The 22,779-nt window shown below is 31.1% G+C and overlaps 2 protein-coding genes across 2 annotated transcripts; both read left to right on the top strand.

Annotated features, from left to right (window-relative positions):
• The first annotated feature begins 3,248 nt into the window (after positions 1-3,248).
• Positions 3,249-4,836, top strand: LOC132945604 (uncharacterized). Its single transcript, XM_061015375.1, has 2 exons — positions 3,249-3,414; positions 3,517-4,836. The coding sequence occupies exons 1-2, from the start codon at positions 3,331-3,333 to the stop codon at positions 4,834-4,836; spliced, it is 1,404 nt and encodes a 467-aa protein (XP_060871358.1). The 5' UTR covers positions 3,249-3,330.
• Positions 4,837-7,542: 2,706 nt separating this feature from the next.
• Positions 7,543-9,130, top strand: LOC132945603 (uncharacterized). Its single transcript, XM_061015374.1, has 2 exons — positions 7,543-7,708; positions 7,811-9,130. The coding sequence occupies exons 1-2, from the start codon at positions 7,625-7,627 to the stop codon at positions 9,128-9,130; spliced, it is 1,404 nt and encodes a 467-aa protein (XP_060871357.1). The 5' UTR covers positions 7,543-7,624.
• Positions 9,131-22,779: the final 13,649 nt, after the last annotated feature.

Here is a 22,779-nt window from a genome sequence, read left to right as displayed (position 1 = left end):
TTGCGTACTACCACTAGTCACCGCCTAGGTTATTCGAAGCGTTAGTTAGTTCTTCGTCTTGATTCTTCATATCGAACACAAATATGAAAATGTCAAAGTTGTTAAATGCAACGCAATCGTAGAACACCCAAACAATAATTTTATGTCTGCCCGTGTAATGTCAATTTGCTACTTTGGGTATACGATTTGTCCCATACATCGACGTTGTTGTTGAATATTTCAACGTACTTGACTTCTTTTAGAGGTGTACCCCCTCTCTCGTTATCTTCCGATATATTGTCAAATTGCTACTTTGAATAAATGACTTGTCCCATACATCGACGTTGTTGTTGAATAATTCGACGTACTTGGCTGCTTTTAGAGATGTACCACATCTCTCGTTATCTTCCGACATGCTGTCGATATGATGTAGTTTTATATTTTTATATTGCTATCAATGGTGTTTATCAAATATATTGATATCGAAATGTCGATACCGAGCTGGTACCGACGTTTAAATATTGTCTTAACCCTTTGACGAGTAAATTATTTTCCATAGTTGTACACCCAGAGAGTGAATTGTTTTTACCAAAAAACCGCACTTTTCACCATAGTTACGACGGAAATTTACGTAAAAGAGTAAAGACGGATAAATACGTCCTATTAATTTGTACAATAAGAGTGAAGACGGAAATAGACGTCATTAGAAAAAGTATAACTCAAAGAGGAATGACGTAAATTTCCGTTTAGTATATACCTAATTTAATAAAATTTTAAATTAATTTTAGTATTTACTTTGCGTAAACGATTTGTCCCATACATCGCCGTTGTTGTTGAATAATTCAACGTACTTGACTTCTTTTAGAGGTGTACCCCCTCTCTCGTTATCTTCCGACATGCTGTCGACATGGTGTAGTTTTAAATTTTTATATTGCTATCAATGGTGTTTATAAAATATATTGATATCGAAGTGTCGATACCGAAATGGTACCGTCGTTCAAGCATTGTCTTAAATAATGTTGATTTATTATTTTCATTATTCTTATGAATATTATCTTCATCGTTGCGTACTACCACTAGTCACCGCCTAGGTTATTCGAAGCGTTAGTTAGTTCTTCGTCTTGATTCTTCATATCGAACACAAATATGAAAATGTCAATGTTGTTAAATGCAACGCAATCGTGGAACACCCAAATAATAATTTTATGTCTGCCCGTGTAATGTCAATTTGCTACTTTGGGTATACGATTTGTCCCATACATCGACGTTGTTGTTGAATAATTCAACGTACTTGACTTCTTTTAGAGGTGTACCCCCTCTCTCGTTATCTTCCGATATATTGTCAAATTGCTACTTTGAATAAATGACTTGTCCCATACATCGACGTTGTTGTTGAATAATTCGACGTACTTGGCTGCTTTTAGAGGTGTATTACATCTCTCGTTATCTTCCGACATGCTGTCGATATGATGTAATTTTATATTTTTATATTGCTATCAATGGTGTTTATCAAATATATTGATATCGAAGTGTCGAATTGTCAGTTAAGTTATTTTGATATAATTAAGTTAAGTTAAAAATCGTGTTTTCTTTAGTTAACTCGTTAAGTTAAAAGTTAACTTTGAAAAAAAAGTAACATAACTTAGTGTAAAGTTAAAATTTGCTAATTTGCAAAAATAAAAAATTCCAGACACATTGGTTAATTAGATGGTTTTTCTTTACGTTCAAGAAAATTACTAGGGAAATTTAAAATGATACATCAAAGTAAAAACACATTCAACAATTTGCATTATTCATCGAACGAAAATTAACTTAATTAAGATATTTTTCAAATAAAATTAACTTGAAGTTAACACGTTCATCTTGAAAAATAGTAACTTATTAAAAGTTAATTTGAAAAAAAAAGTAACGATTTAATTAATTTAACTAAAATTAACTTACCGTTTTAACCAAATCTTAACTTTTAACTCGTCAATGCCCAGCCGTTCAAGCAGTGTCTTAAATAATGTTGATTTATTATTTTCATTATTCTTATGAATATTATCTTCATCGTTGCGTACTACCACTAGTCACCGCCTAGGTTATTCGAAGCGTTAGTTAGTTCTTCGTCTTGATTCTTCATATCGAACACAAATATGAAAATGTCAAAGTTGTTAAATGCAACGCAATCGTGGAACACCCAAATAATAATTTTATGTCTGCCCGTGTAATGTCAATTTGCTACTTTGGGTATACGATTTGTCCCATACATCGACGTTGTTGTTGAATAATTCAACGTACTTGACTTCTTTTAGAGGTGTACCCCCTCTCTCGTTTTCTTCCGATATATTGTCAAATTGCTACTTTGAATAAATGACTTGTCCCATACATCGACGTTGTTGTTGAATAATTCGACGTACTTGGCTGCTTTTAGAGATGTACCACATCTCTCGTTATCTTCCGACATGCTGTCGATATGATGTAGTTTTATATTTTTATATTGCTATCAATGGTGTTTATCAAATATATTGATATCGAAATGTCGATACCGAGCTGGTACCGACGTTTAAATATTGTCTTAACCCTTTGACGAGTAAATTATTTTCCATAGTTGTACACCCAGAGAGTGAATTGTTTTTACCAAAAAACCGCACTTTTCACCATAGTCACGACGGAAATTTATGTCGCAATTATTTTTACGTAAAAGAGTAAAGACGGATAAATACGTCCTATTAATTTGTACAATAAAAGTGAAGACGGAAATAGACGTTATTAGAAAAAGTATAACTCAAAGAGGAATGACGTAAATTTCCGTTTAGTATATACCTAATTTAATAAAATTTTAAATTAATTTTAGTATTTACTTTGCGTAAACGATTTGTCCCATACATCGCCGTTGTTGTTGAATAATTCAACGTACTTGACTTCTTTTAGAGGTGTACCCCCTCTCTCGTTATCTTCCGACATGCTGTCGACATGGTGTAGTTTTAAATTTTTATATTGCTATCAATGGTGTTTATAAAATATATTGATATCGAAGTGTCGATACCGAAATGGTACCGTCGTTCAAGCATTGTCTTAAATAATGTTGATTTATTATTTTCATTATTCTTATGAATATTATCTTTATCGTTGCGTACTATACTCTATTTTTCGAGAGTTGACCCACTCGTCCGACGAAAACCGGTCGCGGCCGCGCATGCCACCGCTCGTTTGAGCGCTGGTGGCGATTGTCGCGGCGGCAGCTGGTGCCAACATACTACATAGTGATTGCATTCACAACGTTCCGACGCTACCTCCGCGAACGCGCACTCCTCCCAACGATTTTGATTTCATTCTTTTTACGTTATTTTTTCATCAATATAATTCGCTATGGACAGTAGTGATGATCAGGGAATTGAAGGCGTAGCAGAATTACCATTAGTATCACCAATAAAAAAGAATCAACGCGGAAAAGTGAGTATATAATTATTATCCTATTATAATATGAAATACAATTATTATAGTAAGTTATAACATACATTTTTTTATTTAAAATTTTTCTTTTTTTTCTTTTAGATTGTTGGTTCACGTGAGAGGTTACTCATTGTCAATATGTACAAGGCAAACATTCAGAAAGATCCGAATATGTCATTGAGGCAAATGAGGACGATTATTTCAAAAGAAATGGGCATTGGTGAATCAACAGTACACAGAACCATAAAGGAATACAATACAAGTAATACGGTGAAATCTCCTAAACGAATCAAAGTAAGAGCACAAATGACAGATACATTCGACGATTTCGCACGGAATGCAGTACGTAGGCACGTACACAGCATTTGGTTTCGACGCGAAATCCCTACTTTAGATAAAATATACAAAGTTGTGTCCGATGATAATCATTTGCCAACAGTATCGCGTAGTACAATATTTAAGTTGTTGAAAGAATTAAAATTTCGTTACGTTAAGAAAGGTCGTAATAGTGCTCTAACTGAAAAAACCGAATTGATACTCTGGCGAAGACGCTATTTAAGATCGATACGTAGTTTTCGTGAGGAGGGTCGTCATATATACTACTTAGACGAAACCTGGGTGAATGCTGGTGACTGCCCTAACTACGAATGGCGTGATACAACAATCACATCTCACCGTGACGCATTTTTAAAGGGAATGTCGACCGGTTCCGTAAATCCGTCTGGAAAAGGTAAGCGTCTTATTGTACTACATATAGGGTCCGAAGACAGTTTTGTTGACAATGGATTATTGTGTTTTGAATCCAAGAAGAACACCCGCGATTACCACGACGAGATGAATGGCCAAACATTTTGCGAGTGGATGGAAAATATTCTACCTCGGTTAAAAGACAACTGTGTTATTGTTATGGACAATGCGTCGTATCACTCGGTTAAATTGGACAAAGCACCAACATCGTCTACAAAGAAGGCCGATATTATACAGTGGTTAGAGGATAAAGGGGAAGTGGTGGACAGAACTATGATAGTACGAGAGCTTTTAGACGTCGTAAAAAAAATTAAGCCACTAAATGACAAATATGTTATTGACGAAATCACCAAAGCACAAAATAAAACTATTTTACGATTGCCACCATACCATTGTGAACTGAATCCGATTGAGCTAGCATGGTCATCGGTTAAGCATCATGTCAGGATGAACAACACAACGTTCAAACTACCTGATGTAAAAAATCTTTTGATAGAGGGCATACAAAGGGTTGATGCTGATATGTGGAAGAACTTTATCAAACACACAACAACGGAAGAAAATAAATTTTGGGAAATTGATAACATTATTGACGAGGTGTTTGAAGCGGAGACACAAAATGTTACATTAACTGTTGGAAATACATCTTCTGAATCAGAGTCTGACTCTGATTGACCCATTTTTTAAATTTTTTTGTAATTATTTGTAATTTGTTTTTAATACCTATATGTTTTTTTTAATATGAGCATTTTTTAAATTTTTTTGTTATTATTTGTATATTTGATGAAATCAAAATTAAACATTTTATATTACGTACATTATAATCGTAATTGTCTTCTTACGTATCTGTACAACATACCTTATATTATACTTATAATATTATAAACAGTAAGTATTTTGGTTAAGTAATACATTGAATACAGTGTTAGGGTCATATTGAATTTGCAGCTGCCATGCGTACCGTACAACGTATAATATAATAGACGTATAATCGTAATTTTCGTAACAATGATTTTGTAACATTCTGTATACATGGCGGCAGCTGCCTACTACGAAAAGCGCCGTCGGTCGCCGAACACCGCCGACCAATCACAGACCGCCGGTCTGCTGCCTGGGGGGTCTGAACGTTCCGGCGGCTCAGTATGCATGCGCGGAAGTGGGTCAACTCTCGAAAAATAGAGTATACCACTAGTCACCGCCTAGGTTATTCGAAGCGTTAGTTAGTTCTTCGTCTTGATTCTTCATATCGAACACAAATATGAAAATGTCAATGTTGTTAAATGCAACGCAATCGTGGAACACCCAAATAATAATTTTATGTCTGCCCGTGTAATGTCAATTTGCTACTTTGGGTATACGATTTGTCCCATACATCGACGTTGTTGTTGAATAATTCAACGTACTTGACTTCTTTCAGAGGTGTACCCCCTCTCTCGTTATCTTCCGATATATTGTCAAATTGCTACTTTGAATAAATGACTTGTCCCATACATCGACGTTGTTGTTGAATAATTCGACGTACTTGGCTGCTTTTAGAGGTGTATTACATCTCTCGTTATCTTCCGACATGCTGTCGATATGATGTAATTTTATATTTTTATATTGCTATCAATGGTGTTTATCAAATATATTGATATCGAAGTGTCGAATTGTCAGTTAAGTTATTTTGATATAATTAAGTTAAGTTAAAAATCGTGTTTTCTTTAGTTAACTCGTTAAGTTAAAAGTTAACTTTGAAAAAAAAGTAACATAACTTAGTGTAAAGTTAAAATTTGCTAATTTGCAAAAATAAAAAATTCCAGACACATTGGTTAATTAGATGGTTTTTCTTTACGTTCAAGAAAATTACTAGGGAAATTTAAAATGATACATCAAAGTAAAAACACATTCAACAATTTGCATTATTCATCGAACGAAAATTAACTTATTTAAGATATTTTTCAAATAAAATTAACTTGAAGTTAACACGTTCATCTTGAAAAATAGTAACTTATTAAAAGTTAATTTGAAAAAAAAAGTAACGATTTAATTAATTTAACTAAAATTAACTTACCGTTTTAACCAAATCTTAACTTTTAACTCGTCAATGCCCAGCCGTTCAAATATTGTCTTAAATAATGTTGATTTATTATTTTCATTATTCTTATGAATATTATCTTCATCGTTGCGTACTACCACTAGTCACCGCCTAGGTTATTCAAAGCGTTTGTTAGTTCTTCGTCTTGATTCTTCATATCGAACACAAATATGAAAATGTCAAAGTTGTTAAATGCAACGCAATCGTGGAACACCCAAACAATAATTTTATGTCTGCCCGTGTAATGTCAATTTGCTACTTTGGGTATACGATTTGTCCCATACATCGACGTTGTTGTTGAATAATTCAACGTACTTGACTTCTTTTAGAGGTGTACCCCCTCTCTCGTTATCTTCCGATATATTGTCAAATTGCTACTTTGAATAAATGACTTGTCCCATACATCGACGTTGTTGTTGAATAATTCGACGTACTTGGCTGCTTTTAGAGATGTACCACATCTCTCGTTATCTTCCGACATGCTGTCGATATGATGTAGTTTTATATTTTTATATTGCTATCAATGGTGTTTATCAAATATATTGATATCGAAATGTCGATACCGAGCTGGTACCGACGTTTAAATATTGTCTTAACCCTTTGACGAGTAAATTATTTTCCATAGTTGTACACCCAGAGAGTGAATTGTTTTTACCAAAAAACCGCACTTTTCACCATAGTCACGACGGAAATTTATGTCGCAATTATTTTTACGTAAAAGAGTAAAGACGGATAAATACGTCCTATTAATTTGTACAATAAAAGTGAAGACGGAAATAGACGTTATTAGAAAAAGTATAACTCAAAGAGGAATGACGTAAATTTCCGTTTAGTATATACCTAATTTAATAAAATTTTAAATTAATTTTAGTATTTACTTTGCGTAAACGATTTGTCCCATACATCGCCGTTGTTGTTGAATAATTCAACGTACTTGACTTCTTTTAGAGGTGTACCCCCTCTCTCGTTATCTTCCGACATGCTGTCGACATGGTGTAGTTTTAAATTTTTATATTGCTATCAATGGTGTTTATAAAATATATTGATATCGAAGTGTCGATACCGAAATGGTACCGTCGTTCAAGCATTGTCTTAAATAATGTTGATTTATTATTTTCATTATTCTTATGAATATTATCTTTATCGTTGCGTACTATACTCTATTTTTCGAGAGTTGACCCACTCGTCCGACGAAAACCGGTCGCGGCCGCGCATGCCACCGCTCGTTTGAGCGCTGGTGGCGATTGTCGCGGCGGCAGCTGGTGCCAACATACTACATAGTGATTGCATTCACAACGTTCCGACGCTACCTCCGCGAACGCGCACTCCTCCCAACGATTTTGATTTCATTCTTTTTACGTTATTTTTTCATCAATATAATTCGCTATGGACAGTAGTGATGATCAGGGAATTGAAGGCGTAGCAGAATTACCATTAGTATCACCAATAAAAAAGAATCAACGCGGAAAAGTGAGTATATAATTATTATCCTATTATAATATGAAATACAATTATTATAGTAAGTTATAACATACATTTTTTTATTTAAAATTTTTCTTTTTTTTCTTTTAGATTGTTGGTTCACGTGAGAGGTTACTCATTGTCAATATGTACAAGGCAAACATTCAGAAAGATCCGAATATGTCATTGAGGCAAATGAGGACGATTATTTCAAAAGAAATGGGCATTGGTGAATCAACAGTACACAGAACCATAAAGGAATACAATACAAGTAATACGGTGAAATCTCCTAAACGAATCAAAGTAAGAGCACAAATGACAGATACATTCGACGATTTCGCACGGAATGCAGTACGTAGGCACGTACACAGCATTTGGTTTCGACGCGAAATCCCTACTTTAGATAAAATATACAAAGTTGTGTCCGATGATAATCATTTGCCAACAGTATCGCGTAGTACAATATTTAAGTTGTTGAAAGAATTAAAATTTCGTTACGTTAAGAAAGGTCGTAATAGTGCTCTAACTGAAAAAACCGAATTGATACTCTGGCGAAGACGCTATTTAAGATCGATACGTAGTTTTCGTGAGGAGGGTCGTCATATATACTACTTAGACGAAACCTGGGTGAATGCTGGTGACTGCCCTAACTACGAATGGCGTGATACAACAATCACATCTCACCGTGACGCATTTTTAAAGGGAATGTCGACCGGTTCCGTAAATCCGTCTGGAAAAGGTAAGCGTCTTATTGTACTACATATAGGGTCCGAAGACAGTTTTGTTGACAATGGATTATTGTGTTTTGAATCCAAGAAGAACACCCGCGATTACCACGACGAGATGAATGGCCAAACATTTTGCGAGTGGATGGAAAATATTCTACCTCGGTTAAAAGACAACTGTGTTATTGTTATGGACAATGCGTCGTATCACTCGGTTAAATTGGACAAAGCACCAACATCGTCTACAAAGAAGGCCGATATTATACAGTGGTTAGAGGATAAAGGGGAAGTGGTGGACAGAACTATGATAGTACGAGAGCTTTTAGACGTCGTAAAAAAAATTAAGCCACTAAATGACAAATATGTTATTGACGAAATCACCAAAGCACAAAATAAAACTATTTTACGATTGCCACCATACCATTGTGAACTGAATCCGATTGAGCTAGCATGGTCATCGGTTAAGCATCATGTCAGGATGAACAACACAACGTTCAAACTACCTGATGTAAAAAATCTTTTGATAGAGGGCATACAAAGGGTTGATGCTGATATGTGGAAGAACTTTATCAAACACACAACAACGGAAGAAAATAAATTTTGGGAAATTGATAACATTATTGACGAGGTGTTTGAAGCGGAGACACAAAATGTTACATTAACTGTTGGAAATACATCTTCTGAATCAGAGTCTGACTCTGATTGACCCATTTTTTAAATTTTTTTGTAATTATTTGTAATTTGTTTTTAATACCTATATGTTTTTTTTAATATGAGCATTTTTTAAATTTTTTTGTTATTATTTGTATATTTGATGAAATCAAAATTAAACATTTTATATTACGTACATTATAATCGTAATTGTCTTCTTACGTATCTGTACAACATACCTTATATTATACTTATAATATTATAAACAGTAAGTATTTTGGTTAAGTAATACATTGAATACAGTGTTAGGGTCATATTGAATTTGCAGCTGCCATGCGTACCGTACAACGTATAATATAATAGACGTATAATCGTAATTTTCGTAACAATGATTTTGTAACATTCTGTATACATGGCGGCAGCTGCCTACTACGAAAAGCGCCGTCGGTCGCCGAACACCGCCGACCAATCACAGACCGCCGGTCTGCTGCCTGGGGGGTCTGAACGTTCCGGCGGCTCAGTATGCATGCGCGGAAGTGGGTCAACTCTCGAAAAATAGAGTATACCACTAGTCACCGCCTAGGTTATTCGAAGCGTTAGTTAGTTCTTCGTCTTGATTCTTCATATCGAACACAAATATGAAAATGTCAATGTTGTTAAATGCAACGCAATCGTGGAACACCCAAATAATAATTTTATGTCTGCCCGTGTAATGTCAATTTGCTACTTTGGGTATACGATTTGTCCCATACATCGACGTTGTTGTTGAATAATTCAACGTACTTGACTTCTTTCAGAGGTGTACCCCCTCTCTCGTTATCTTCCGATATATTGTCAAATTGCTACTTTGAATAAATGACTTGTCCCATACATCGACGTTGTTGTTGAATAATTCGACGTACTTGGCTGCTTTTAGAGGTGTATTACATCTCTCGTTATCTTCCGACATGCTGTCGATATGATGTAATTTTATATTTTTATATTGCTATCAATGGTGTTTATCAAATATATTGATATCGAAGTGTCGAATTGTCAGTTAAGTTATTTTGATATAATTAAGTTAAGTTAAAAATCGTGTTTTCTTTAGTTAACTCGTTAAGTTAAAAGTTAACTTTGAAAAAAAAGTAACATAACTTAGTGTAAAGTTAAAATTTGCTAATTTGCAAAAATAAAAAATTCCAGACACATTGGTTAATTAGATGGTTTTTCTTTACGTTCAAGAAAATTACTAGGGAAATTTAAAATGATACATCAAAGTAAAAACACATTCAACAATTTGCATTATTCATCGAACGAAAATTAACTTAATTAAGATATTTTTCAAATAAAATTAACTTGAAGTTAACACGTTCATCTTGAAAAATAGTAACTTATTAAAAGTTAATTTGAAAAAAAAAGTAACGATTTAATTAATTTAACTAAAATTAACTTACCGTTTTAACCAAATCTTAACTTTTAACTCGTCAATGCCCAGCCGTTCAAGCAGTGTCTTAAATAATGTTGATTTATTATTTTCATTATTCTTATGAATATTATCTTCATCGTTGCGTACTACCACTAGTCACCGCCTAGGTTATTCGAAGCGTTAGTTAGTTCTTCGTCTTGATTCTTCATATCGAACACAAATATGAAAATGTCAAAGTTGTTAAATGCAACGCAATCGTGGAACACCCAAATAATAATTTTATGTCTGCCCGTGTAATGTCAATTTGCTACTTTGGGTATACGATTTGTCCCATACATCGACGTTGTTGTTGAATAATTCAACGTACTTGACTTCTTTTAGAGGTGTACCCCCTCTCTCGTTTTCTTCCGATATATTGTCAAATTGCTACTTTGAATAAATGACTTGTCCCATACATCGACGTTGTTGTTGAATAATTCGACGTACTTGGCTGCTTTTAGAGATGTACCACATCTCTCGTTATCTTCCGACATGCTGTCGATATGATGTAGTTTTATATTTTTATATTGCTATCAATGGTGTTTATCAAATATATTGATATCGAAATGTCGATACCGAGCTGGTACCGACGTTTAAATATTGTCTTAACCCTTTGACGAGTAAATTATTTTCCATAGTTGTACACCCAGAGAGTGAATTGTTTTTACCAAAAAACCGCACTTTTCACCATAGTCACGACGGAAATTTATGTCGCAATTATTTTTACGTAAAAGAGTAAAGACGGATAAATACGTCCTATTAATTTGTACAATAAAAGTGAAGACGGAAATAGACGTCATTAGAAAAAGTATAACTCAAAGAGGAATGACGTAAATTTCCGTTTAGTATATACCTAATTTAATAAAATTTTAAATTAATTTTAGTATTTACTTTGCGTAAACGATTTGTCCCATACATCGCCGTTGTTGTTGAATAATTCAACGTACTTGACTTCTTTTAGAGGTGTACCCCCTCTCTCGTTATCTTCCGATATATTGTCAAATTGCTACTTTGAATAAATGACTTGTCCCATACATCGACGTTGTTGTTGAATAATTCGACGTACTTGGCTGCTTTTAGAGGTGTACCCCCTCTCTCGTTATCTTCCGATATATTGTCAAATTGCTACTTTTGATAAATGACTTGTCCCATACATCGACGTTGTTGTTGAACAATTCAACGTACTTGACTTCTTTTAGAGGTGTACCCCCTCTCTCGTTATCTTCCGACATGCTGTCGACATGATGTAGTTTTAAATTTTTATATTGCTATCAATGGTGTTTATAAATTATATTGATATCGAAGTGTCGATACCGAAATGGTACCGTCGTTCAAGCATTGTCTTAAATAATGTTGATTTATTATTTTCATTATTCTTATGAATATTATCTTCATCGTTGCGTACTACCACTAGTCACCGCCTAGGTTATTCGAAGCGTTAGTTAGTTCTTCGTCTTGATTCTTCATATCGAACACAAATATGAAAATGTCAAAGTTGTTAAATGCAACGCAATCGTGGAACACCCAAATAATAATTTTATGTCTGCCCGTGTAATGTCAATTTGCTACTTTGGGTATACGATTTGTCCCATACATCGACGTTGTTGTTGAATAATTCAACGTACTTGACTTCTTTTAGAGGTGTACCCCCTCTCTCATCGTTATCTTCCGATATATTGTCAAATTGCTACTTTGAATAAATGACTTGTCCCATACATCGACGTTGTTGTTGAATAATTCGACGTACTTGGCTGCTTTTAGAGGTGTACCACATCTCTCGTTATCTTCCGACATGCTGTCGATATGATGTAGTTTTATATTTTTATATTGCTATCAATGGTGTTTATCAAATAAATTGATATCGATATGTCGATACCGAGCTGGTACCGACGTTTAAATATTGTCTTAACCCTTTGACGAGTAAATTATTTTCCATAGTTGTACACCCAGAGAGTGAATTGTTTTTACCAAAAAACCGCACTTTTCACCATAGTAACAACGGAAATTTACGTCGCAATTATTGTTACGTAAAAGAGTAAAGACGGATAAATACGTCCTATTAATTTGTACAATAAGAGTGAACACCAAATTATATTCTTACGTCCTCTATAGCAATTTTCCCACTAAACTTAATTTTTTATAAATTTGTTCGAACAATGTTTTTATTTCAATATTTAAACTTTTTATAAGAGGTATGAAATCAGCCCTAATTGGCAATTGTCTATTATTTATTAGTTATTAGTTTTATAATTAGGTATCGACGCCATAAATATTATAATATAATATATTATCTCCGATTTACATACACATATTATGGCATATTCTATGTCCAGAATAATCTATTTCTCTCTAGTTGTGTTTATTATTAAAACAAATGATATATTATGAAATTTAAGGGTTAAATTATTACTTAAGCTCCGTACCTAGAATTTTTTGATATTTTAATTTCAAAGCAAGTTGCGAGAATTTGGAAATCCTTTTGGAAATATTAAAATTTAGATGATATTCTAGATCCCCTAGATAATATTCTTGCTTTTAATTGTCGATAAAACATCAATTTCCTTTAACAACATAATGAACAGAGTTAAATCGATCATTTTCTCCCACTCTTTTTGAGCATTTTTCTTATCGATATAATAATTACTGAATATGCTAACTATAACGTATAACTAAATAACTTATAAAAAGCCAATACTGCAGACAACTAAATTAATAATATTTAAATTATCTGCTTATGTTTAACTTTGATGTTAATTTCTCTTTTCGACCAGTCTTGTTTTTAAATAAAATGAATTCTGCATAATAAAGCACAATGCAATTTATTAGGGGGAAATGGTGGTGTACATGGTCGATGATTGGTGAATCACCCTGTGTACGTAGAAATATATTCCATCCTTCGGTTAATTCAAATTTTTTTAATGTAAGTCATTTTAAAAATATAAGTATTACCTAATTGTATACATAATAATGTTAAAAAAATCATATTGAATGGTTATTTATATCTTGAAATATAACGTAATCTTATGTTGTTTATATTTGTGTTTCTGATAATGTTTTCCTATATTTTTTTTTAGTTATTATTGTTTTGTAAAACTACGCAACCATTTGTTTATTAGTTTTAGTTTTTAGTTTAAGGGTAATTCGTAACTCTCTATATCCGACACAAGCATTGCTTACAGGATATCGATGATTTAAATGTGATTTAATTTTAATTTAATTCTAATAATAATTTAATGTTTATTTGTATTGTATATATTTTGTTGATAAATAAAAAAAAAATTTATATTCAATTAAATAGTAAGATTTATTAAGAAAAATACTGTTCACCTTCTCTAAATTGGTTAATCAATCCAAGCTAAATAGCATATGCTACTGGTTTACTAAAGAATAGTAAAACAAAATATATATTATCATGTGACCCATTCTAAACTTATTGTCACTCGTAACCTGTCATTGCACTCGCCGGTGGCGAAAGTTATAGTCGTGACCAATCGCCACTTGGACAGCAATCACTGTGCTTGTCCGACGTTGCTAAGAGTCCTTAACAATATTATATTACAAAAAACAGCACCGAAAAGGCTTTTGCTTGGACAGTCTTTCGCTTGGTTAGTTCATCGGAAGCACTTCACCCGTCTGTAATTTCTCGTGTAGTCGCTGACTATCGTACGTCACCCGTTCAAAGTGCAAACAGTCATTACAAATAATAACGATGGTGAGAGGGTAATGTTAGATCTGGGGAGGCTGCTGCGGCCTTCCCCGAAATTCCAGAAAACAAAAAAAGGTTTTCAGGGTCCTGTGATCATAATTTTACGACTTAAACCCTAGCTAACCATATTATAATATATTAATATAATTAATTGTAATTTGCATGTAATTACTGCAAAATTCTAAAATGTTATATATTACCTAACCCACTCACGGCATCATCATATACATGCCAAACTTATGATTGTGAGAACAAGTGTCTAATAATATAATTTCTTAGGCTGTGGATACCATATTATTATTATTTTCAAGTGAGTTTATAAGGTGTGAGATTTTCGATTATAGGGTAATTTTGCCAATTGATAACGCGGTCGTGACTTGAGTGCCGAGAAAAACAAAAAATTAAGGAAAACCGGGGGTTTTTACGCAAAACCGGTATTCGACAAAATCGATTTTGGTTTTTGGTGTAACTCTAAAACAAATGAAAATATTTTGACTTGTTTTGAGCTGTTTACGCACAATTTCAAATTTTATGTTACTTTTATAGCTAAGGATTGAGAATTTAAAATAAGGTTCCACGTAAATAGGTTACAAATAAATTACTTTATTCACAATTTAAAAATTATATTTCACTGTATAACAAGTAATTTATTATTAATACCCCAACTTCCAATCACCCGCCCGCTTACCAACACACGGACCTTACATTAGTCGCTAAGTCCTTAGCCATAAAAGTTAAACATTTTATAAATTTTTAACCACAAAATAATTAATAAATTATAAATTTGATAAATGTTGTCAAAATTTGAACTTTAAATGCTTATAAAAAAAAATTGTGCCTATGTATTTTTGATATTTTTCAACTGCTATTAGAACGATATATCTGCAGGAGCCTTATATTAAATTTTCACGCTTTTTTACCCAACAAATAAAAATTTATTGATATTTATAGAAAAAAAAACTAAAAAAATTGAAAACTGACAATGTCCGTAAACAGCTCAAAAAGAGTCAAAATATTTTCAACATTTTATGGTGTATAGAAAATGCTAATATAAACATTCAGTGAAATTTTCAAGTATCTACAGTCATTCGTTTTTTAATTACAATAAAATAAGAAAATTGTTACATGAGAAATCGAGTAAATATCAAATGTTGTAAAAATATAAATTTCAGACGCTCATAAAAATTTAATTTAAGTTTCTTCTAGACATTTTTTTTTTTGATAAAGGTAGACAAACTTATGAGTAATCTTATATTACATTTTTAAATCTTAGATTTAAAAAGAAAAATTTTTATGAATTCTCAACTCAAAATAATTTGCTATTTTTCATGATTTTTCCGTATTTTGTCAAAATTTGAACTTTAAATGCTTATAAATAAAAACTGTGACTAAGGATTTTTAATTTTTTTCATCTGCCTTTGAAACAATAACCTAAGAGTCTTCTATTAAATTTTCAAGCTTTTTTACTCAACAGATTTTATTAATATTTATAGAAAAAAAAACTGAAAAAATTGAAAACTGACAATGGCCGTAAACAGCTCAAAAAGAGTCAAAATATTTTGTAAATTTTATGGTGTATAGAAAATGGTAATATAAACATCCAGTCGAAATTTCATGTCCCTACGGTCATTTGTTTTAGAGTTACACCAAAAACCAAAATCGATTTTCTCGAAAACAGATTTTGCGTAAAAATTCCCGTTTTTCCTTAATTTTTCTTTTGTTTTTCACGTCGCTTGTGAAAACTACTGGGAAATTTTTACTTTTGAACCCCCAAAGTATCAACTAGATTCTTTTTCCTATCAGAAAAGTTACTATTGAAGAAAATCCAAGCACTTTTACTGTCCTAAAAGGTGATGACAGACACAAAAATAAAAAAAAAACACACTATGACATTTTTACTTTTTACCCCCCAAAGTACCAACTAGATTCACTTTCCCATTGATCAAGATACTGAAGTTGAAAATCGAAGCATTTTTTCGATTATTACCTAATTGTGTACACAGACACAAAAATAAAAAAAAATAAAAAAACACACATCATTCGCTCCGCTCAGAATCTAAAACAAGTCAAACATTACATTATACATTTTAGTCTACGTCACTATGTGCTAATAAGTGGTTTTTGATTACAAACTTTTACGACGAATGATCTTTTTAAGGATTGCATTTAAGAATCCTTATAAAACAAAATAATATACCGATATATTTTATAGAAATTATAACATAAGGACACTAAGTCTAAAACCACTTTATGCTAAAGACAGTTTGTTAAATTTATATCACCTCAATTGTAGTGAATTTTTTTTAATCATAATTATCATTTATCATAGGTACCCGTCAAAATACGATTATTAGTGTTTTTAGATTAAGTAAAATAAGAATTTGGGAAAAGTGATCCTTTTAATATTAGTATTGGTATATGTGTAGACACTAGATAGGTAAGGTAGGTAATACATTTGGCATTAACATCAATATTTTTAATAATTTTAACAGTTACAATAAATATGTTAGTATAAAAATGAAATAATGCCTATATTGTGGTATTATCTTACAACCAGCAGTTATTATTAGACATTTTTGTTTTGGATTGTATATATTTATATAAATATTTTTATGTTTAGTTTTATTTATATATTGTATAATATATTCTAATTTTTACAAGTTAAACTAGGTATAGAACTTTGTACATCCTACACAAGCTTTCAGCATTTTTGAGACATCATCATTTCATATCATATTGTTATATTTAATTTATATATATTTGTGAAATGAAAATTAAATAAATTTGTATTATTTATTAATATTATATAACATATGTAATTATTGTGTATTGAATTTATTATCAGTTTGATATTTTGGATTCTGAGAAAATCGATGTATGTATTGACAATGATTTATGTGTTTTTTTTTGGGGGGTCCGTCACCTGTGTGTGTACACTAAGGTGTTTTCTAAAAACCTGAAGATAGATTTTTTTAAAAATAGGTATATTTTATTTTCAAATTTGGACATAATTAGATATTTAATCGAAGAATGATTTTTTATTTTTTTCGTTAAATATTATTCGTGGGTACTGGGTGCTTATTTGAAACATCTAAAGTACCTTTATCGGCTATATTGTAACGAGCTGTGACTACGTATATATTAATAATAATGATATATTCAATAATAGACATAAATGCTGCAGGGAACACGTAACCCCGGGCGGCATACATCATTAAAACTAATAGTAATAATATCAGTAATCCCGGAAAGCCTACATCGATAGGAGTACAGGACTAATAGTAATAACATCATGGTACCGCGCAACACGTGATAAGTATATGCACGCATTATCCATATTCTAGGAAAAACGAATAATATAATAAGCCTAAAAGATCATGACTTTGTACAAAATATATACTCCTAAAATAACATAATTATACGAATGACGTCTAAAGGTGACCTCAGGAGTACGCAGAGATATACCGTTTTATACTAAAAATGCCATAGGAGGGAGCTATTAGGAATAACCGACGAGGTACTTCGATGGACAATTAGTGTCCATCAGACGAGCACCAGCAGAGAAACCACCAAGTCAAATATTAAGTCACATCTCGTTTACTAAAGTTTATTAGTTAATTATTTTGGACTTAGAATATTTACGTTAAATTAAAAATAAATATACATAACTCATACATTCAACTTGTTATTTATTTCAAAATACTTCCATTATTGAGCTGAAGTAGTTGGTTCGTTACAATATCAAATTTAATGTATTCGCCAAAAATTAAATTAATTTGAGAAGTCAATTTATGATTATATTAATAAATAGTTCTTAAAATAATAGTTTGGACCCCATTTTTTGTCACATTAAGTTAACCTTTAGCGCTTTGCCCTGGTCTCCCTTATACATTTGTCTTGTAACCACACGGATATACGAGATATTCAGTGTTCGGATTAGTAAAGTATTTTTTTATCTAGATAAAGATTAAGATAATGCAACTCGAATGTATCTAGATAGATATAAAAGATAACTTAACTCATATTTATCTAGATAAAGATAAATACTTTTTTATCTAGATAAAAAAGATACAATTTTTTTTTTTTAATGGGTTTTAAATTTAGGTATATTTTAGTTGAGCACTAGGAACATAATAATAATAATGATATAAATAAAAATAATTACATTATTTATAAACCATAAACTTGGTTTGAGAATCTGTATAAATATTTTAAATGCGTTTGTACAATTTCGCGTATTTTATCAATAAAAAATAACCTAACCTAACCTATAGATGAATTTATATAGATTAGTAAAAAAATTATCTAAGATGAACATTTAGATACCTTATAACTATATTTATCTAGATAAGATAAAAGATGAACAAATAATTATCTAGATAAGTCCAAACACTGGAAATATTACGTACCTATATTATATTATCTATTCTTAAATTATGACATGCTATAGTTTCTACTTTCTTTACGGCTCCTTTTAAGTCACCAAAGAATATAAAATAATATAATAATAATACATCAATGTATAAAAAATAATATTTATAGAAATCTATTATTTGTGTAATATTTTATTTTTTAAACCTTGTAGTTTGTAGTAAATATGTAGGTTAGGTTACGTAAATAGGTGATTTTTCCAATGCATTTTAAAATTCTATGAAAATCAAATTAAAACAAATAAATAGGTAACAAATACAATTATAGTATGAATTAATAGTATTCAATTTTTATTTGATATTATATTTTTAAAAAAATCTACTGTAATATTTATTAAATATATTGTATAAATATGTAATATTATGCTGTTGTTTTATACATAAAGATAATTTTGAGTTTGTTAGTAGGTAACTTCCTACTTGCTAAACTCCGGAACTACTTATCCAAATTTGAGAGTGTTTAGATTATTTTTTTAACCTGAATAATATGTTGCTGATAATTACTATAGCGTAGCTCGAACACGAATTTCGTTTTAGATCACGAAAATCTAATACTATTTTGTTAATATATAAGGTATATAATATGTATTTATGTATAGGTTGCTACTTGCTATTGGTTAAGGTACAATATTTAATTTTTATATATTAGAATACTAGGATAGGTATTGAAGCAACGAAAATATTTTAATTTTATGAGTAACAATATAAAAAAGTGGGAAGTGGACGCCACTCTGCTGTACATTAGGTTACACGTGAGTAACTGTAATGGATGATGTTAAATTTGGATGCAATGATATAAAACCATTGTACAGGAATAACGGTACAGAGGGAAGACAATCTGTCAGCCTATACTATTACTAAGTACTAATAAGTAGGTATATTTTATGATATTATTGCGATTAAAGTAATTAATTGTAGTATTAGGCATTAGTATATAGGTACTTCGGTAGGTTATATTAATTTTTGCCAAAATAATTACATTTGAAAATGTTATTTTGTGTATTAAATATAATAAATCACTTTAAAAGTTTCATATATAAACGAGTAATATTTTTAAATTACAACAAAATAACTAAAATCGTTATTCTTAGTTTTAATATGTAATTTCATCCAAATTTGAATTTAAAATGTCAGTAAAAAATAACCGTGTTTTTATATCTTTTATATATCTTTGGTTACAGTATGAACTATTTATTAGAATCTTTGTTTTAAACTTTCAATATTTAGCTATAAAAATTGAATATTTTATATATTTTTAATTTGGTACAATAATGGATATTGTCAATATTCGAAGTTTAAATACTTATAAAAAAATATTGTGCTTATGCAATAGCATTTTTAATATTTTTCTACTGCTATTGTAACAATATATCAGGAATCTTGTACTACATTTTCAAGCTTTTTAAACCAACGAATAAAATGTTATGGACATATATAGAAAAAAAAACTAAAAAAATTGAAAATGTTCAAAACAAGTCAAAATATTTTGAAAATGTATGGTGTATAGAAAATGATAATGTAAACATTCAGTGAAAATGTCATGTAACTACATTCTACGGTAATTTGTTTTAGAGTTACAACAAAAAACAAAATTAACTTTGTGTAGAAATTTCTATTTTTCCTTAAATTCTATTTTGTTTTTTCCTGCGCTTTTTAAAACTGTTTGAAATTTTAAATTTCAACCCTCGAATTCACCAATTATTAATTTACTTTCTCATCGATCAAGATACTGTTGAAGAAAATCGAAGCAGTCTTACTGCCCAAGCCCCAGTGGCGCCAAACACGAGTATCAACTCTTCTATTTATGCGTTAGCTAGTTTTATTTAATATTTAAAGGAAGTATATTGTGATTTTAACGCACTATTTGAGAGTAGCTAAACATTTTTTTAAGTAGGTGGGTCTAACATCATCATTTTTTCCTCATAACATGAAATATAGATCAGCGCCACTGCTCAGCCCCCAAACGGTGATGACAGACACAAAAATTAAAAACTAAAAAATACATAGATCATTGTAAAATCAAATGGTAAATAGTATTTCTATGACAAAAAATTATGTATGCTATTAGATAACGCTCATGTCGCTTTAGCAAATTCCGGATTTTTACGGTCCGTGATAATACGGAGCATGTATTGTTGCTTTCCGGGCTTTTACGGTCCGGTAATTTTAAGTCCGGGACATTATACAATCCGTGATATTATGGTTTAATATTTTTGAATTCCGTAAATGTACGATCCGTGTATTTACTATCCGCGGGAATTTTTTTCCGGATTTTTACGGTCCGTGACATTACGGAAAAATTCCGGATTTTTACGGTCCACCTTATTATTTTCCGAACATTTACGGTGCCCCTATCTATTACCATCCTTCATTTTAATTTAATTTTTTAAATTTTATTGAATAAATTAACAAATTTAAAATTTTTTTACTTATCTAATTAGTTAATATACACAATATAATGTCCACATAAAACATTCATGCAGAAAATATTTGAAATACATTTCAAATACATTAAAGATTTAAAATAAGTAATAAATAAACAGTGAAACATATACTAGTACATGGCATATAAGTAAATTACATATTAAATTAAAATCAAGTTATTTTAAATATTTACTGTTTAAAACAAAAAATTCAGTTTTTTTTGTTTTTTTTTTTTCAAAAATGAAAAAATACACCAACTCTGCTGATAACTGACTGTACGCTTTTAAATGTTCCCCTCGTGCAGGTCCATCGGTATATGTTTGACCAACTAAGGGCCATTCTTACAATATCCGGTTAAAGTTAACGGACACTTAACCAGTGGAATTCTGCCGGTAAGAAAATCTGTTATCAACCGGTTAGCGTTAACCGACACGTGTCCGGACATTGTAAGAACGGCTCTAAATAACAAATGATTGACATCTAAAAATGTAATTAACATTAAAAGTGAACAGCTGTTCTTGTTAGCTACATTCATGCATGTACCCATATATAATATCTAAGACCCCGCATGTTAGATCACACAGACCACTGCTATTTGCCAGTTGTAGGTAAATAGTAAATATGTATACATATTTATAATCCCCCCCCCCACCATTAATATAGGCTGGATCCGCGTCTGGTAATTAAAATTATAAACATTGGGTATTGCGCAAGGTAGGTACTTTTATGCGAAATCCCTAAGTACTTTTACAGTTTAACAATTGTCAAAAATTAAAATCTGAAATTCAAAATATTGGAGTCAGGGCTTTGAAGTTGACGTCATGGTTGGTGTGGGGGGGGGGGGGGTGAAGGGGCAAGTCATAATTTTCAGAAAATGTCGATGTATTATAATATGATTCTTTTTTGTAATATTATTTTTAACAGTATCTACTATCAATACATTTTTTTTAAATTTTCATACAAGATTCCTCTTAATTTGTTCTACATTTAACAAAAAAAGTTTACCGGAAAGTTAAATTAATTTTTTACGAGCGTTTAAAGCGTTGGATAGTCCGGCGATCGGATTCTCTTTGACGGTTAAATAGTTGTGTTTAAATTATATATTATATAATAATACTGTTATCTAGGTAATTGGCTTTCTTTTTGAGTACTTTAGATTTACCTTATTCCATAAGCTACATAATAAGTATATACTATTATAAATTATAATGTATGTGTAGAAGCACATGTAATCTATTAGGCCTCGGAACACCTGACACTTAGTGGACGGTGGTCGGTGAACCACTTTCGATTCTTTGAAGAAAATCGTATTTCTACTTTTTTACGGTTGTATTTAAATTTATAATATTGTGCCATTTTAAAATCTTAAAAAAAACAATAATAATAATTGAAAAGACTGTCAAAATAATCATTAAGTAAACCATGCAATATTACATTATATAATAGGTATACTATTATCATTATGAATAATTACGCCACAACCAATGCAGCAACAAATTCTGTATTTTTAATAAATATTAATTACCTATACACTAAAATAAAATATGGGTACCCTCGTGAATAGATTAAAAACCCCAAACATCAATAATTGTATTATAATAATTAAATAATATTAATAATTGATTATAAGTTATAACTACTATAGTTATAATTACCCCCTTGGTAATTTACTAATACCACGTATACCTACTAAATTTAAC

The sequence above is a fragment of the Metopolophium dirhodum genome, chromosome 5 (genome assembly GCF_019925205.1).
Source record: "Metopolophium dirhodum isolate CAU chromosome 5, ASM1992520v1, whole genome shotgun sequence".
Lineage (NCBI taxonomy): Eukaryota > Metazoa > Arthropoda > Insecta > Hemiptera > Aphididae > Metopolophium > Metopolophium dirhodum.
The sequence above is the reverse complement of the archived record's forward strand: the minus strand, read 5'-3'. Positions and strand labels throughout refer to the sequence as shown.

Excerpts from the sequence above, each read along its gene's own strand:
- LOC132945604 (XM_061015375.1), top strand. The coding sequence starts at position 3,331 with ATGGACAGTAGTGATGATCAGGGAATTGAAGGCGTAGCAGAATTACCA. Across the intron at positions 3,415-3,516 it reads AAAAGAATCAACGCGGAAAA|ATTGTTGGTTCACGTGAGAG; the intron begins GTGAGTATATAA and ends TTTTTCTTTTAG.
- LOC132945603 (XM_061015374.1), top strand. The coding sequence starts at position 7,625 with ATGGACAGTAGTGATGATCAGGGAATTGAAGGCGTAGCAGAATTACCA. Across the intron at positions 7,709-7,810 it reads AAAAGAATCAACGCGGAAAA|ATTGTTGGTTCACGTGAGAG; the intron begins GTGAGTATATAA and ends TTTTTCTTTTAG.